The 17,093-nt window shown below is 43.3% G+C and overlaps 1 protein-coding gene across 6 annotated transcripts in view; it reads right to left on the reverse strand.

The window, feature by feature from the left end:
• Nucleotides 1-17,093, reverse strand: part of PTCD3 (pentatricopeptide repeat domain 3) — a 31,546-nt gene that overhangs the window by 13,978 nt on the left and 475 nt on the right. For 4 of the 6 annotated variants that reach the window (XM_080638618.1, XM_080638622.1, XM_080638617.1 and 1 more), the window contains exons 2-22: nucleotides 16,291-16,337; nucleotides 15,431-15,470; nucleotides 14,414-14,459; nucleotides 13,625-13,693; nucleotides 12,343-12,447; nucleotides 11,305-11,428; nucleotides 10,144-10,277; nucleotides 9,347-9,420; nucleotides 8,950-9,037; nucleotides 8,797-8,857; nucleotides 8,430-8,512; nucleotides 7,621-7,765; nucleotides 7,041-7,091; nucleotides 6,324-6,407; nucleotides 5,503-5,531; nucleotides 4,894-4,997; nucleotides 3,611-3,689; nucleotides 3,431-3,521; nucleotides 2,197-2,282; nucleotides 940-1,088; nucleotides 49-90 (exon numbers count right to left, since the gene is read on the reverse strand). In XM_080638618.1, the coding sequence (XP_080494744.1) occupies nucleotides 49-90; nucleotides 940-1,088; nucleotides 2,197-2,282; nucleotides 3,431-3,521; nucleotides 3,611-3,689; nucleotides 4,894-4,997; nucleotides 5,503-5,531; nucleotides 6,324-6,407; nucleotides 7,041-7,091; nucleotides 7,621-7,765; nucleotides 8,430-8,512; nucleotides 8,797-8,857; nucleotides 8,950-9,037; nucleotides 9,347-9,420; nucleotides 10,144-10,277; nucleotides 11,305-11,428; nucleotides 12,343-12,447; nucleotides 13,625-13,693; nucleotides 14,414-14,459; nucleotides 15,431-15,470; nucleotides 16,291-16,337 (1,731 nt within the window). Of the gene's footprint in view, nucleotides 1-48; nucleotides 91-939; nucleotides 1,089-2,196; nucleotides 2,283-3,430; nucleotides 3,522-3,610; nucleotides 3,690-4,893; nucleotides 4,998-5,502; nucleotides 5,532-6,323; nucleotides 6,408-7,040; nucleotides 7,092-7,620; nucleotides 7,766-8,429; nucleotides 8,513-8,796; nucleotides 8,858-8,949; nucleotides 9,038-9,346; nucleotides 9,421-10,143; nucleotides 10,278-11,304; nucleotides 11,429-12,342; nucleotides 12,448-13,624; nucleotides 13,694-14,413; nucleotides 14,460-15,430; nucleotides 15,471-16,290; nucleotides 16,338-16,857; nucleotides 17,059-17,093 lie in introns of those variants that run through there. The other 2 variants (XM_080638621.1, XM_080638619.1) reach the window with 2 other exon arrangements.

Consider the following 17,093-nt stretch of genomic DNA (forward strand, 5'->3'; position numbering starts at 1 on the left):
ATGCAAGATCTCAGCCTCTACCTGAAGTCAGAAACTAAAAGGACTTACGTGGGAATCCTATTGATCTGCTGGAAATGGTCCATCATGTTCCTGTTCAAAAGAAACCAAACCAGTCACTAAAAAACCCTCGCACACCACAAACCACAGGAAGAGACAGTTCCTTGATCTCCTGGATAAGACAAGCCCCTGCTGAGACACAGGCAAGCTCAATGTCAAGAAACAACCTTCCCCACAGATCTGAAACACACCCCATGCTGTGTCCTCGCAGATGCAGCGTGTGCCAGCTACCAGCATTGATGGCTTTAACACAAAATATCTTAACTAGGGCAGAGAAAATAGCAAGTGTAGCTGATGGGAAGCTTAAAGTAGCATGTATTTTAGAAGGGTACTTGCCAAACCTTTGTTTCAAATGAATCAGTGCAAAGAGAGCATCTGTGTTTAACAGAAAACAGCTCAGAACCTTCAATTGGAAGCTAGCTATTTCAAAGTTGAGAGCAGACATTCCAAGTTGAGAGCAGACAGGACAGCAGATTCTAGTTCTAAACGTATTCTCTTTATAGGTCTAATTAGGGTTCATTCTAATTAAAGGTTTAATTAAACTCTAATTAATCTCTTGAGCAGTTTGAATTTCAAAGGGCTCTGGAAGTTATCAAAGGGGAAGCTGCAGGCAGTCAGCAGTGCCTAGTGAAGTGATAAATCCCACCTTGCCAGAAGCAGCTGTGAGATGCTCTAAGCCAGCTGCTGCATTAACTTCTAACCCATTTCTAAGACAGATAACTGTAACCTAGTGCCGAGAATGAACAATAAAGGACCCACCCCCCCACACACATTCCCAGCAGGATTTATCCCCTCCTTTTGCCTGCACCAGCATTCCAAGGCAATGGATTTTTTTGATTAAGCCTTGAGTTACAGGGTTACCGACCAAATGCTCACACGTACCAAGCATCCTGGGTCCTGCCAGCCCTGGCAAACAGGAGAGCAGTGCAGCCCAGTGTGCTGCCTGTCCACTGTAACTGGACCTGCTCCCTCCCACTCTGCTTGTGCACAGCTTTGATGTCTTCAGCACACTTGGCAAACGCCTGCTGGATCTGTGGAAAGATTGTGCCATTAATCCCAAGACCTCTAGAATTAACATCGCCCCTTCATTGCAATTCTTCCTACAGGTTTGTAGTTTAAATGTGTCCATTAACAAAGGTTATTCCTCACAGAAAGATCGCTCACTTCTGCCAGCTCCAAGACGGCTTTGTAAGTACTTGAGAGCTCTGCAGTACATACAAGCCTTTAACTCCCCTCAGCTTGAGGAGCCAGTTACTGCAACAACATCTCTGGCAAAAATCCCTGATTTTGCCACATGCTTCCACAAGGATGTGGCTGGCTGGGCTGGATTGCTCTTCCAAACCCAGGTAAGGATGCGATCCTCTTCTGTGTTAATTAGAGGGTTTTCTGGAGGTTGAAGACATTTCAAAGGGCTTAGCAGGCCTGGATGAGTTCACATAGATCTGGAAATTTGGAATGGCATATGCACTAGAATTGGACCTCTAAGACTGACCAGGAGAATAAATCAGCACTTAAATACAGTCTATATGCTGCACAAAGAAATGGGGAGAGTGCTCTACGCTTTTCACAAAGTCTCTTTACTGGTTTTGGATGGAATAGTGTTAATTTTCTTCACAGTAGTTAGTAGGGGGCTGTTTCGGACATGTGCTGAAAACAGTGTTGATATACAGGGATGTTTTAGTTACTGCTGAGCAGTGCTTCCACAGAGTAAAGGCTGGGGGTGCACAAGGAACGGGGAGGGGACACAGCCAGGACAGCTGACCCCAAGTGACCCAAGGGATATTCCACACCATATGGCATCACACTCAGCATATAAAGCTGGAGGAGGAAGAAGGAAGGGAGGGATGTTCACATCCATGGCGTTTGTCTTCTTGAGCAACCGTTACATGTGATGGAGCCCTGCTGTCCTGGGGATGGCTGAACTGCCTGCCTGCCCATGCGGAGTGGTGAATGAGTCCCTTATTCTGCTTTGCTTGCTCAGACAGTTTTTGCTTTACCCATCAAACTGTCTTTATCTCAACCCAGGAGTTTTTGCACTTTACCCTTCTGATTCTCCCCACCATCCCACTGGGGAGGAGGGAACAAGTGGCTGTGTGGTGCTTTGCTGTATATGGGGTTAAACCATGACAGCTTCCTTACCTCATCAGGGTGCTGCTCCCTGCTCATCAAAGACAAGAGCTCTTCCAACAGTTCTGGTCTCCTATTAAACCCCATCTGTTTTATATCTGTTAGAGAAAGGCAATAGTTGGTATGTGTGGCTGGTATCTCTGCTCCCAACTCCAGGTATTAAGCTCAGTGTAATGAATGCCATTTCATAAAGCATTCTCTAACTGAGCAAGTCCTATATTAGTTCCCTTTCCCCTCACTATCATGCCCTGAAGGTCCTGTGCACCAAGTACATCAACCAAAAGGATTTCTTCTGCCAGCCTGCAGATTCCTGGGTGCCAGGCTGACTGCTCCTCTTGCTAAGAGCCTTCAAGGTGCCCAGCACCCAGCTAGCCCAATGCTGGTGATGACCATGGCACAGAACAGATAAGGTAACAGCACACAGAGCACTGTCAATAATATCAAGCAGTTACAGGTCCTAAGTGGGAACACGGACCTGAACTGCTGCTGGATAGGGAGACCCATGACTCTCAGTGGCCAGAGACACCTCCACCATTGTCTGGTTCCTCTGAGGACCAAGTGGTGACTTGTATTCTTCTATAGAGCAAACCAAGTACTGAGATTCGACCCCATCTGCAGAGGGTCCAGATGATTAGAAACCATAAGCTAAGCAGTGCTATAAGATTCTGCTACTTATAAAATTGTATTACACTGATTCTGCCTATAGAAATCCTGTGCTATTCTGCTTATAAATTCTACGCTAATCATAAAATCCTGTTAAGAAAATAAAGCTTTAATTGTAACTACAAATCAGTGCTGTCATCATTCTGCCCAGGATCCCTAAAGGAACCTGTCTCTCCCCCCCGGGTGACAATAAGGTACCTTCTGTGTGCTAAAGCCTGTATCTGCATTCTTGTCTCCTCTTCTTAAGGGGTAAAGAACAGGTAAGTAGTTTAAATGAGTTAACCCTGGGCTGCTGGTTAAGGTGCTGCTCTCTGGTAAGCACTGTTTTCCAAGACACTGACATTTAACTATGACACAGCCACACTGGTAGTCTATGCAGGCCCAAACATGGGTTCTGCCTTTCTCTACCACAATAGCCCCACCACTGCACTAAGGAATAACATCCCTCATGCCAAAGCACCTGCCTGTGGCTACTCTGAGCCCAGAAAGTCTGGGACGTCCCCCAGCTACCTCTCACTTGGGGATGAAAGCTCCTGACTTGTATCAGGCAAGCTGCCTCCATGGCCATGTGGCTATCACTAACCTTCCCAGACTGAAGGGATCCTTTCCAAGTAGTTGGCTGCATCCAGTGCTTGAAGGAGTTCCAATATATTTTTAGGACTTGGATAGAAGAGCTGATGAAGCAAGAGAGTTGTCTCAGTAAGCTGTAACTGTTCCACCTCTCCACACCAAAGCTCTGAAGCTTACCCTAACACACACTTACCGAACAGGACATTTCTTTGTACCATTTCAACACGACATCAATTTGTTCCATCATGCACAACAAGGAGAAGAATTTTGACCTAGAGGAGGGGAGAAATGTTCTAATCCAGTTTGGATTAGCTCAACCAAACCATACATAAGCACCAGCAAATGATGGTGTTCTGCTCAGATTTGTACGTGGATCAGGGAGACATCACTGTATCACTGCAATGCTCCGTACAGTAAATAAGCAGTAGCAATTTTATGAGGGAACTTAACACTGACACTAGGCAGTTGGCAGAATTAACCAGAAGTTAGAGCACTGCATTTAAAACATCAAAAGAATGCAATCTCCCTCCGTGATGCCAGGTTTGAGGTACTTGAATCTATCTCAAATACAGCCTCTAGTTAAAAGCCACTTGAAAAAGTGAACTAAATTAACCTTGTTACTTGTACAGGTTCACAATACACATCTGGGACTCTGATCCAATGCACTGACTAGGAAAAATGTCCCTACACCAAGAAATTACATTTCCCTTGGTTTATTTCCAGACTAAATAATGCAATCATCTCAACCATGCACCTCTGAAACTGCATCTTGCTTTGATGATACTTTTCATCAATTTCAAGGCCAGGCTGGATGGCACTTGGAGCAACCTGCCCTAGTGGAAGGTGTCCCTGCCCGTGCCAGGGGGTTGGAACTGGATGAGCTTTAAGGCCCCTTCCAACACAAACCATTCTATGATTCTTACGATGATTCTATCAATTTACAGGAGCATCTCTGGTTCCAATGCCTTAACAGGTTTCTCTTCAAATCAGTATGCTCCAGGTACTTACATTCAGTGACTGCAGCACTTAATGACATTGGTGGAGATACTTTAGATGCCATGATTACAGTATCAAATTGTGGGACTACATGGGAATTTCATGCCTAAATACACCTGCTGTGCTGCAACTTCTCTCGATACCACCATGCAGAGAGCTAGGTCTGATCTGTACCCTGTTCTGGTGTTACCTCCTAAGCCGCTATCTTAAGTGGACACCAGGACTGAAGAAAACACAACTGGTCAGTATAGTTGTTGGGTATTAAGCTAAACTGATGCTTCAAGACAATTCAGTTTGGGCAAGGCCACAAACTGAAGATAAACCCTAAGCTATCACTGTTCTTAAGAGGGACCTAATTCCCAAGCTGCACATACAATAACCAGTGTTCTTCAAAGCATCCTTTGCAATATTTGAATCCTGGTTTGTATTCAAACTGACACCACTACACGAGACTCTCAGTATCAGCTGCACTTCACTCACCAGTAGATATTTAACTGATCCATGCTCAAGAATTTCCAGTTGTCTCCATTCTCCATGGCCTTATTTAACCGGTAGGCAAGCTTGATGTCCTTAAGATCACAGCACTGTAACGAGATGAGTTTGATTTTGGTTACAAATCCAATACTTACTACATCCCTCTGAGACTCACAATGTATGAAGAGTAATGAGCTGATGGCAAACATTTGTTAACAGGATGAATTCAATGACTGCCCAGGAATTCCGATTAATTGAGCCAAATGTGTGGCTCTCTCAGTGGGTGAGGGCTTTCTGACCTAAACTGACACATTCTGGTGCTGAGACTGTCCAACTGCTGCAGTGTCACTAGAAACAGGAGGAAGGGCACAGTGGACAAAGACTTATGTAGCCATCTCCAACAAGAGATGCATCTCACAGGCATGCAGGTTACCAGTGTAGCAGGTATCAAGCAAAGAACTCCAGAATCATGGAGGTAAGTTACAGGTGGTGATGAGCACAGGTGGAAAAGGGAGATACTGAGAGCCAAATCTTGTATGACAGACTGGAAAACCCACAGGCAAGTCTTAGCTGGAGGGCTCAAAGGAATTCTGACTGCAGGGACAAGGCACTTACCACTTGCATTGCAGTGTTAAAAAAGTTGGCTGAAAGGAAGGAAACAGAATCTGTGAGCTTCAAACTTTGAATGAGACAAACAGCAGCTCATTAACCCAGCCTCCCACAGGACAGGCAAAACATGTTCACTTAGAAAGCTGAATTTGTAGCTCTGCTTGGTGAAGACTTTATATGTAGAGACTCTGGTGTGGCCTGAGTTTTGCTAGCCAGTGTTGTGAGGCAACTGTACTGCCATGCCTTTGGAGACAGATTTAAGCAGATGATCTGTTTGACTTTAGGTTTACAAAAGCTACATTCTCTTGTTTGCTGCAAGACAGCATCATATGCCTAACATACAGGCTACAAAAGAGGCAGCCAGATCACTGACCTTTCTCCATTTCCTCCAGTGTAAGAGCATGTGCTGTTCATGGCAGGTTACCTACCTCTCTAGAACATCCCAGAGCTGCCCCAGAATATACAACTGCCCCCTGAAAATGTCTCTTTCCCATTTCATGACACTTTGGTTTCTGTCAGTGACATTTCAAAGCAGCACAGAGACTGATGCTGCTTGAGGGAGGCAAAGAAAGCTACAGTGGGAGGAAGAACAGAAAATATCCTGCTCAGCATCTAGTTCCATTTGTGTGGTGAGAATCTTGGATAGGAAAAAAGGGCACTGGATGCTATCAGAGACTGAAACAATGGCGGTCTGTGGGTATCAAAATGGGAGCAATTTACTTAAAGCCATTAGGTACAATACATCTCCCTTTCCCTTGCAAGATGTAATAAATTAACTTAATCCAAGCTTAATCAATGCAGATAGTGAGATACATCGAAGTCTGTACCATCATCAGGGTCCTCAGGAGTGAAGCTCCTCTTTTCAACAGCATCTAGCACCTCAGAGATGATACCTGACGGCTGGGGTTCAACTGTGGGACAAAAGAGACAAGCAACATCACATCTCAGTTATGCCAAATACTTCATTAATGAAGAGCATCAGCCTGCAAACACAATATGGAAACATAAACAAGCAACATCACGTCAAACAAGTGTCATGATTCTCATGGTGCTCCACATTAACTGCAATTTTATTTGCTCCAAAATTTGCCCTACTGTTGCTAGATTTCCACAGCATAATAGGGTATCAAAGCGTATGTGTTGTAGTCAGATCCAGCCTCCTCAGAGACCAGGTAGCATCTGTAGCTTTAGCAACTTGTGGCCACAAAAGGAAACAGGCTCTTTCCAGCACTGTCTAAGGCTAAACAGAAGGACTCTTCCCTCCCTGTAAGGTTATAAAATCATCGAATCATAGAATAGTTTAGGTTGGAAGGGACCTTCAAAGTTCATCTAGTTCAAACCCCCTCCGACGAGCAGCACTACGACCCTCTATAGCTTCTTCTTCACCCAAGTAGAATCAGACTGCATGGGTAACACTGGGATTGCACAGACAGGAAGTTGTCTTTTCACCTATAAATCAACTGTCTTCACCCATCATATTTGGAAAGCATTTAAAGCAGATGTTTAACAGGACATGTTCATGAACTAGTTGACAACGCACGTACCGCCTCTATAAAACATGAAGAGAAGATGCTCATACGTCGCAAGGCTAGGCTCTGGAAAGCAAAAACACTGAAGTTACTTCAACATTCTTGGTTAAGCTTCATGCCTGGGCAGCATGCATAAATGTACTATAATTTCTACAGTACTACAATAAGGACTCAGGTGATGAAGAGCCTACGGGCCAGAACACACACCCCTACTGCATACACACACCCTAAGTAGCTGAAGGTAACTAGAAGTAAAAGTGTCATGATAAACATGCTCCTAACTACAGCACCAAAATGCTTCACTATTTGACCTAAGGGGCTAAGGGCACCCACTGTATTGCAATTACTAATCAATAACGACTGAACATGATGATTCAGTTTGAAATCCACAGGCACTGGCTTGCTGAGTGGCCACAGCTTAGCACTTATCTTTATTTCTCAGTCCTCTTGCACAAGGAAACAAATAGTGAAGTTGAGAACACAGGGAGAAATGCTTTTTCCACACTTCCTCCCTGCAACTAAGAATCACTGTAACTGTTATATCAACTATTCTGGAGGTGGCATTGGAATATAATAACCATCCTGGTTCTCTTACCTATATCAAGTGCTTCCATTTCCTTTATTACCAATAAAGACATACTTCTGCCTACACCACCACATCTTCTCAGGGTCTTCAGTACAGCATTAAAAGTTAGCAGATTTGGTTGCACTTCCTGTTGAGCCATGTGATTCAGGAAGTCCTTAAAGAAGAATCCTTAAATCCTTAGTGCTTTGCATGCTATAGATCACAGTTCAGCTATCACGTAGGTATACATGCATTTCCTCAAGCTAATCCTTCTCACCCGCTTCAAGCGAGCGACTCCACTTGATCATTTATTAAAGAAATACCATCTAATTTTTAATTAACCAAAAATCAAGGCTATAAAATTACATCAGATCAGGCCTTGGAGAACTGTGTCTCATCAAAGGAATTCTTAAACTTACAAACTACTTTTCCTTACTGATGTCATTAAAACTGGAGCCTCCCATATTACCCCTCGAGATCCCATCTCCATCCCAACCACCATGAATTACAATTCCAAGAGGTTTTATCTAAAATGGTTTGCTTGGTTTTATCTCCCAGCATGATTTCCCCACTGCTTTCTGTCCAGGCAGTTCTCGGATCAGGTATGTTCTCACAAGGCAAATCACTCTGCAAGGGTAAGGCTGGATTTTGTGCATTTTCCACTCCTCAATAGCTAGTTCCTATGTTTAAACCAGTGGACGTCATTTGCAGCAGGTATCAGTATCTTTGCACAAAGCTCTTGGTTTTAGTATTCTAACAACTGCAAAATTCTACTGATGGAGCAGACCCAGCCCCTACACTCTTACCCCTTTCCCACCCCTTTTGCTCTACTGCCTTACCTTGGCTAACTCCCATCTTTCCACGAACCTGTCCTTCAGAACAGGGACTGCTGAAATCAGTGCGTTGAAGGTGTGCACATCAGCTGGGAAGTGCAAGATGATTCATTTTAACTGACAATTATATTCTACAGAGAACAGTTGGTGCTGACATGGCTCAGTTTTTGGCGAAGTCTCATGCAAACCTGCTTCCAGAGAGCCAGCCACATGCCAGCTGCACTGGAACAAACAGCTTGCATTCAGCTCCCATGATCCAGCTGAGGTCCGTACCCCTGCGCCAATCATCACTGCCATGAAGCAAACACTCACGTACCCACCAATGGGTTCCTGTTACTTAGAAGACGACAAGGTAAAACCAAGAGACACTTACCCTTGTGTCTTTCATTTAGCAAGTCTATGTACATGTCATAAGCTTTAACAAAGGCCCCATGCTGCAAAAAAACCAACAAAAATAGAGTCTCTGTGACTGTGTGAGATTCCACAAGCTGAAAAAAGCCCTCCCACCACTGAAAGATAACTTTACCTTCACCATCCCACGGATCATTGTGCAATAGGAGTGTGCATTCCTCTCTGGCATTATCTTGAATATCCTTTCAGCATTGTTGTTCTCCCTAGAGTCAATGAACAAGCTGAATGTTAAAGAATTCAATAGAAGATACCTTTAGGAAAAGGATTCAGCATGCAGAACACAAAGGAATGGGCTGTACACCCATGGGCTCACATTCAAATATATTACTTGTGATACTTTCACTATTCCACAATCACTTATTCCATCTCCATCAATACTTTAAAAGGTTAGAGATGTATACAGCAAGGAATATCTGCCAGTATGGGCTGCCAAAATGTCTTGGAAGTTTGTTTTATAACAATGCATGTGCACAAACCACTGAATATGGGAATACTGGCAACATTTTCTATACCTCCATCTAGGGCCAGATGACTGTAAACCTCTTTGGAATTGTCTCTTTGGAGCCTTCTGTTCTGAAGCATTCACCTGGAGAGATTTTGGCAGAAATAAGTTTCTCAGAGGTCAAAGTTACAATTCAGCATCAAATGCCGCGATCTGGGAACAACACAGATGTTAAGCAGTGATTTCTATGCTGCTGAAGGTTGGTTTTACTGGGTTACATTGAAATAATTTCTATTATAATTCTCAGGAAACAATAACTAGATTAATATTTATGTTATTAGACATACTAAAAGGTAAATTAAAAGTATTTGTGGAGTTGGTAGGAATCACTAAACTACAGCAAATACTCCGTAAAACTCTTTCTCCCTCAACAGTCTTCCCAGGGACATATTGTGTAACATATCTAGTACTGTACTCTGTGACCTGATGCTCTTAGGACTACACCAGGAGCCCTAAACTTCACTGAAATTGGGTGATATGGTTGAGACTGGAAGGAAATTAACTTGTGATCTGCACTAGAGGTGTTCTTTGCAGGCAACTATAAAAAACAAGTTCAGCAGAACTAAGGAAGACAGGGTTCCAGTTACTAAGTTCAGCTTTACAGAAACTACTTTTGCTGCTAGGTCAAACAATGGATTTCCATAACTGCTGTATCTCTTGAGAATGTTGACTGATCTGATCCCAGGCAGGTAATCACAGTACAAAAATCCTGACATCACCTTGATACACTCCCTATGAAATATGTATGAAACTATGTATGTATGTATGTATGTATGAAACAAATAGAGATCAACAGGTTTTTTATACCCCTGGTTCTTCCAAATCCTCTTTTGCTTCTTCCTTTTTTGCTTCTTCCTCTTTTTCCTGTGTAGATTCTCCATCTCCATAAAAGCATAACAAATCTAAAAGGCTGTTTGTGGTCTCCAAAGATACAGTAGTACCTGTAGAAAATGAGGAGCAGTCACAGAGAAAGTAAAGAACAAACCATGCTACAGCCGTATCAGACAATTTCTGAACACAGTTACACCACTTTGCTGTCTTTCAACATGAAGGCACAGCCTAGCAAGTGTGACACCAGTACTTCCACAAACACATTCACAGCAGAAGATAACACTGAACTACAGTATCTGTTTTTCTTATTGAAGCTACTAAAAAGAGCAGTTTTCCTGACCAAGGGGGAGAGGGAAGTGGCAGCTGAAACTGTGAAGCAGCATATGCCCAACAGCATCTGACATTTCCAGTGTTTTTCATAATTACTCCTAGGATACACCCTGCTGTGAAGACCACTTTGTGTGTTCCACTCTCCTATGAAACAGATTTAAAAACAACCAAAACAAAGAGCTATTTGATTGAAGCATCTCCTTTCCACCTTTTAGTGGATATGAGGTCTCCTTCCCAGTAAGCCTTCCTCATTCACAGGCTTGTAGCAGTTAGTTTTCTATTGCCTTCTCCTCGTTCACCATAACAGAAATAGGGTCCAAATTAAGTAAGAACTAAGACTCATTTACTGAGGGCAGGTCCACAGAAGGAACACTCAGCTGATATGCTGCACCAGTCCAGCACAGCAGCAAAGTGCTCAGCACAGATGCAGCTTACACCAACCAAGAGGCTACTGCACAAGGGCACTTGAAGGCTGAATGATACCCCTCAATCACAGAATATCTGCCCATAACAGGCCCTGCTCTGCTACATCGCAGTTCTTTTACTTTGGAAGAGAAGGATGAAACTCCACACCATATCATCTGCTTCTTGATCAGAAATCAATTGTTCTCCTTATCACCAAAATGACATGTCAGACATACAGCAGAAGGCCCAGTGATTTTGGAGAACCACTTCACCAGATGATTTGGTTGTGAAGGGCAGCAATTTAGTCATGGGACTGTCTCCATAGCCTGTGCCAGCTACTAAGGTATTTTTGGTATGAGTGAAGTAGAACTCCACCACAGAATCTGGCAGTTGAACACATACCTGCTTGTACAAGCTGATCAAACAGGTCCACAGATTCCCTCACCCTTCTGAGGTGGATACGCTCTTTTAGAGCTTCCTCACTCACTCCTTCAATCTGAGGTGTCAGAATCTCAGGCATAAAGCACTGAAAGCAAAGAGTGCAAGTTAGACACGAGCTCAAACCTTCTCTAAATCACTGCTAAAATAATTAATCAAACAGAACCACAGAGTGGTTTAGGATGGAAAGACATTAAAGATCACATGGTTCCAACCCCCTGCCATGGACAGGGACACCTTTCACTGCTCTGGTTGCTCAAAGGCCTTACTCCCACTCACTATCCTTACTCTTCACTCAAGACACTGCTTTGATAATCTCTCAACCCTCCCAGCCCAACAACAGCAGTCCTTTTGGTGATGAAGGAGCACACACCCTGATCTCTCACCTTCATGCTAGTAAGTCAACATAAAATCACAGAATGGTTTGGGCTGGAAAGGTCCTTAAGATCATCCAGTTCCAGTCCCTTGCCATGGGCAGGGACACCTCACACTAGACCGTGTTGCCCAAGGCTCTGTCCAACCCGGCCTTGAACACTGCCAGGAATGAAGCATTTACCACTTCTCTGGGCAACCTGTTCCAGCGCCTCACCACCCTCAGAGTAAAGACCTTCTTCCTTATACCTAACCTGGACTTCCCCTGTGTAAGTTTGAAGCCATCACTCCTTGTCCTATTGCTACACTCCCTGATGAAGAGCCCCTCTCTGGCAGCCTCAAAGGGCCCCTTCAGATACTGGAAGGCTGCTCTGAGGTCTCCACGCAGCCTTCTCTTCTCTAAACATCTAAACATTTCTTTTCTTACTTTTATCTAAATAACCTGATATGAGATTGAATTCCTAAGGAAAAACGTTCACTTCAGAAACACAATGGAAATACAGTAATGCCTTCACATCTCTCTGCAAAACAGCTGAAAAATAATCCTTTTATGTTAGTTCTGGACCAGACAGTTGATTTCACTGCCTGACAAAGCACAGACACAATGGAAATTAAAATCAAAATGCTTACTGTTACATCGGGCTGTACAGAAATCTTGTCAAAATACTGAGGAAACTGCTTAATAATGAATTTTGCAGCATTTTTCCCAGACTCCTTCGACAATGCAAACAGCCGCTACACAGGAATGAGAGAGAACAAGAGGAAGAAATACGTCATTAAAACATCTTCCGTAACACTGAGCATTCTGACAGAATCAAAACTGAATTCCTGTTTCATTTTCAACTCTTAGTAAAAATAGAGGCACAAGACAAAAAAGAAAAACATTCTGGTATTTATGCCCATATAAGAATGCCTGTTCTTTAAGGAGACTGTCATTTACAAGATACAGAGTTCTGTACCAGGCATGTGAAATGCTGCACTACTGCCTCAAGCTGAAAAGCTCTCTTTTTAGAGGTACAGCACTTGGACATTTCTTTCTCTGGCTCTCATTTCCAAGAGCATCATCTGATTCCCATTTACCTCTTTTCCTCAAGTTCTAAAGCCTGTTTCTTTTCAAAGTCTTCACTTTTTGATTGCTGCCGTCTGTCTTCTCAATGGCTTCGCCTCTGATACGCAGAACTGAAGCCCTCTGGTAGTCCCATCATTGATTTGCAATGATGTATCTCAGCTCCCAGTCTTCTCTCATTACACTTAAATTAACATCACATACAGCAATTCCTTCTTGCCCTCACTTCCAGTTCTGCTTTCTCCCACCTCAGCTTCATGCTCTTTAATCTTAGGTAACGGTAACATCAGAGGAAGACTTTCCCTTCTTCTCTATTATCATCTTAACCCTTCTATTTGTATAAGTCTAAGTTAACAAATAGCTGTGCTCTGTGATACAACTAAAATTCCTGGGGCTTGGCCAGGACAGTAAACTAGTAACATGTAGCCTATGTAGTAACATACACACACACACAAGTGATCTTATCTGTTTTAAGTCATACATTTACCTGTAAGCACAAAATCTCAGCACTTGGAACACCACAAATTCATAGTCTCTAAACACAGTTTTAATGCCTCACGTACAGAATTACTGCTCTCAGAACATGGAGAGACAGAACTCAGCAGGTAAGCCACTAACTTGCAGGAATGTTTACAGAGCTGTGAAGGTCCCTGCATGGGCAGGAAGAGAGCACTTTGTGTGTACAGGGTGGATTTCTGTAGCATGCAGAGAAATGCTCCCGTCATTATGCATTCGGAAATACACAGAGGAGAAAAGAAATCTGATGGCTTTTCTTTTGTAACTGCTGAAGCCCAGATGAAGGGGATCAAGGGGGATGCTATCAAAGATTTGAAAGGAAATACTTACAAAATTGGCTGCATTTTTTGGCATAAGGTAAGGGTCATCTGGGAACATATAATGAGCAGCAGTAGGATCCTGTAGAAAGTAAAACCCAAGGATTGAAACGTTTAGTTATGTACACATCGACACTGTAGGTATATCATACTGCCTCATAGAATTTAGGACATAATCTCCACCTGATGCCCACTTCACGAAAGTTCTCTAGTTCAAAAGGGTTTAGCCTGTTTGGAAAGAGCTTAAAAACCATCGCCATTATAATTATACACACACACACAGGCTAACACAGTGACAGCAGAAAGGTCCTTACTATAACATAGCAAGCAGCAAATGCCCTGCAAAGCAAGGAGAAACCCAATTGTAACAGTCCTGGGGGAGCCGAGGGAATTTGCAGGATTAGATTCAACTTCCAGGATTCAAGCCAAACAGGATGGCATCACAGCATTTATAGATGTTGACTAGACACTCATTGCTCTTTGCAAGGCTTGCTTTCTGGACTGAGACTGGGAAGAGGCAATCCGGGTTGGCAAGCTGAACTGGTAAAGGAACTTGTACCTGATGTTAGCAAAAGCCTTATCAAAGTATTACAGCTTCCACTGGGAGCTGCAGCTCTCTTAGCACTAAAATGAGGCTTTAAGGACAGCAAAATGTGTTGAGCAAGTGAAACCCTGTAAAAAATGGATGTTGAAGTCCCATCTTTCATTTAGGGACAAAGCAGAAGTAAGAGCCCCCAGAGTGCAAGGCTGTCACCTGAGATGGACAAATTGACCTATTTCCATGATCAAGGGAACTACTTACCCTTTTCACAGTAGAAGCCAATGTTTGAAGAACTGCCAGTTTATCCCTATACATAAAGGAGCTTCAATTAATACTCAGTTGCAGACTTTACATGTTATGCATTATGCTTTATGTAGAGCAAGCACAGGATTATCCTATTTTCAATTCTGGGAAATAGATTTTTGCTGCACTTAGAAAATACCACTTTTTACAAAGGGAGGAAAAACTCAACTACTAAAATGGTCTCAGTTCTGGAACAATCACAAAAAAGACTTTGAGGAAAACCAGAAAAGCATGACGTTTCCTGTTACCACTCCTGCCCTTATACATGATTAAAAAAAAGGAACATTGGGAAGGAATCCAGAAAGAATTCCCTGGAATGCTCCTCTCAGAGCTCCTCATCTCTAAGAGATGGATACAAGTTCCTCTCCAAGACAAGTCTTGGGAGGAAAATAAAACCCAACCAACCAAAACTAGATTTTGCAGGACTCCTTAAGACTTTGCTTGTGTTTGAAGCAAAGGCAAGGCCAGTGAGAGCATTTAGGTGAAGGTGGTCTTATTTTAGGTTGACATGCAGACACCATTTGGTTATAAACTTAGTTTTTGTTGCAGTCATGCAAGTTTACCTTAAGTGCTTCCAAGAAAATAGCTTTTGTTCAGCTGCATCATTTCTAACCTGGATTTATTCAGGCAGCTATCAACAGTCAAGTTTATTTTACTGAAACACACCCATATGCTGACACTCAACCTAACTTGATTTTACAGATTTCCATCAAATGTGATTTTTTACAAGGCTACAGAACTATGCTTAAAAATACAGTCCTTATAACTGTTTTTAAAACAAAGGTCAGAAATGGAGTGCACAAGAATATTCCCAGATGGAATATTCCCAGAGCTCCCAGTCAGCAGGGAGAGACACATTAAATCCAGGAACACAGTAGCTGAATCTTCATGTTCAACTTTGGTGGACAGACTACATTTAGCTGTCTACCAATGACTTTCTTCTAGGTCAAGAGAATTCCAGCAGTAAACACTCACCAGGTTTTCCTTCGGGGGAGCACAATTTCTTCTTGTGCAACTATGAAAAACAATATTAAAATTATTATTAGACAAACAGATTCCCGAAAATAACATAAAAATCAGTTTAAGCTGAACCAGCTCAAAGTACTAAGCAAGTAATTTAAAGCCACAGTTTAATGTAAGCCAAAATTTATTGCAATGGTAGTAGAAAAGGTATGTGAATAGCGCAGTAAAGTGCCCTTCTGAGTTTCTGCTCCAGCTGTTCAGTTCCTTTCACCCCAAGAGCAATCTTCCCAGGTTTCCCCAAAGAGAAATAAGGAAAGACAACAAAACCACAATGAGCAAGCCAGAGGTTGTCAGTAAAGCATCTCAGCAACTTCATTCAGCGGAACATGTGGAACCTCCTGATTACAAGCCCCAGAGCCAGGGCCTGCAGAGGCACTTTTCCCACTGCCTCTGTTGATACTTCCACAAGCTGTTGGTGACTGGCAGAAACTTCTCACACATGCAGCGTGGCTTTGAGCATCCCAGCTCACTCTGCTCACAAAACTCAAGAGCAGAAATACGGGAAGGAATACAAAGAAGCAGCAAGATCATGAAGAAAATTGTCAGGATCAAGGTGGAAAACTCTTTTTTATTTTATAGTTTATTCCATTTCAAAGGGCAACTGGATAACTCGTGGAAGTGGACAACTCAGTTCATGCTCCCGGAGCAGAGACCTCTTTGGTGATCAGGTTAAGCCAGTAAATCTCTGCACAGTGAAGACACAGGAAAGAAAAATCCATGAAGGGGAAAGAGTGAATTCCATTCACATCTTATCTCCAGACACACTGTGTTAAAAAAACATATGCAAGAAACTTGTAATTAAGACATCATACCTTCTGCATTGTCTGCAGTCTTCCCAAGAGCTGTACTGCTAGAACACCTAGAAATGAAGCAGAGACTCTAGCTATTCCTGTATGTCACATAAACTTATGAGGCATGATTTTACATGTTACATTTTGCCTGTAGAGTACGCAGTGGAGCTCGACCTTTTTGCTTGAAGCATACCCTGAAAGCAACCTCCCCTCTTCACCCGCTTTTTCATACAATCATAGACTCAACTAGGATGCAAAAGGGCTTTAAGATGATCAAGTCCAACCGTTACTGCAGTACTGCCAAGGCCACCACTAACCCATGTCACTGAGGGCCTCATCTACACAGTTTTTGAACACACTTGTGCTCCAGGCCCTGCACCAGCTCCACTGCCCTTCTCTGGCCCCGCTCCAGCACCTCAATGTCTCTCCTGTAGTGAGGAGCCCAGAACTGAACAGAGGATTCGAGCTGCGGCCTCACCAGTGCCCAGTACAGGGGGATGATCACTGCCCTGGTCCTGCTGCCACATTGGTGCTGATACAGGCCAGGATGCTGTTTGCTTCTTGGCTGCCTGGGTACAAGCTACTCACGTTCAGCTCCGCCAATCAGTGCGATTTAGCTCTAGGCAGCATTTAACCGCTCAAAATCACTCCCGGAGAGGCTCCAAGCCGCTGAGTCCACCAAAAAAAGGGAAAGGCCCTGAACAGGGACTCCCCCTAAAGCCACGCCATGACACCAAGCCCACGCCGCCACCGGCCTCAGCCACCAACGCGCATGCGCAACCTTTCGCGCCTCACCTCCCCTATCTACCACCCCTCCTCCGTTG

Source organism: Psittacula echo (genome assembly GCF_963264785.1).
Source record: "Psittacula echo genome assembly, chromosome: 1".
Lineage (NCBI taxonomy): Eukaryota > Metazoa > Chordata > Aves > Psittaciformes > Psittacidae > Psittacula > Psittacula echo.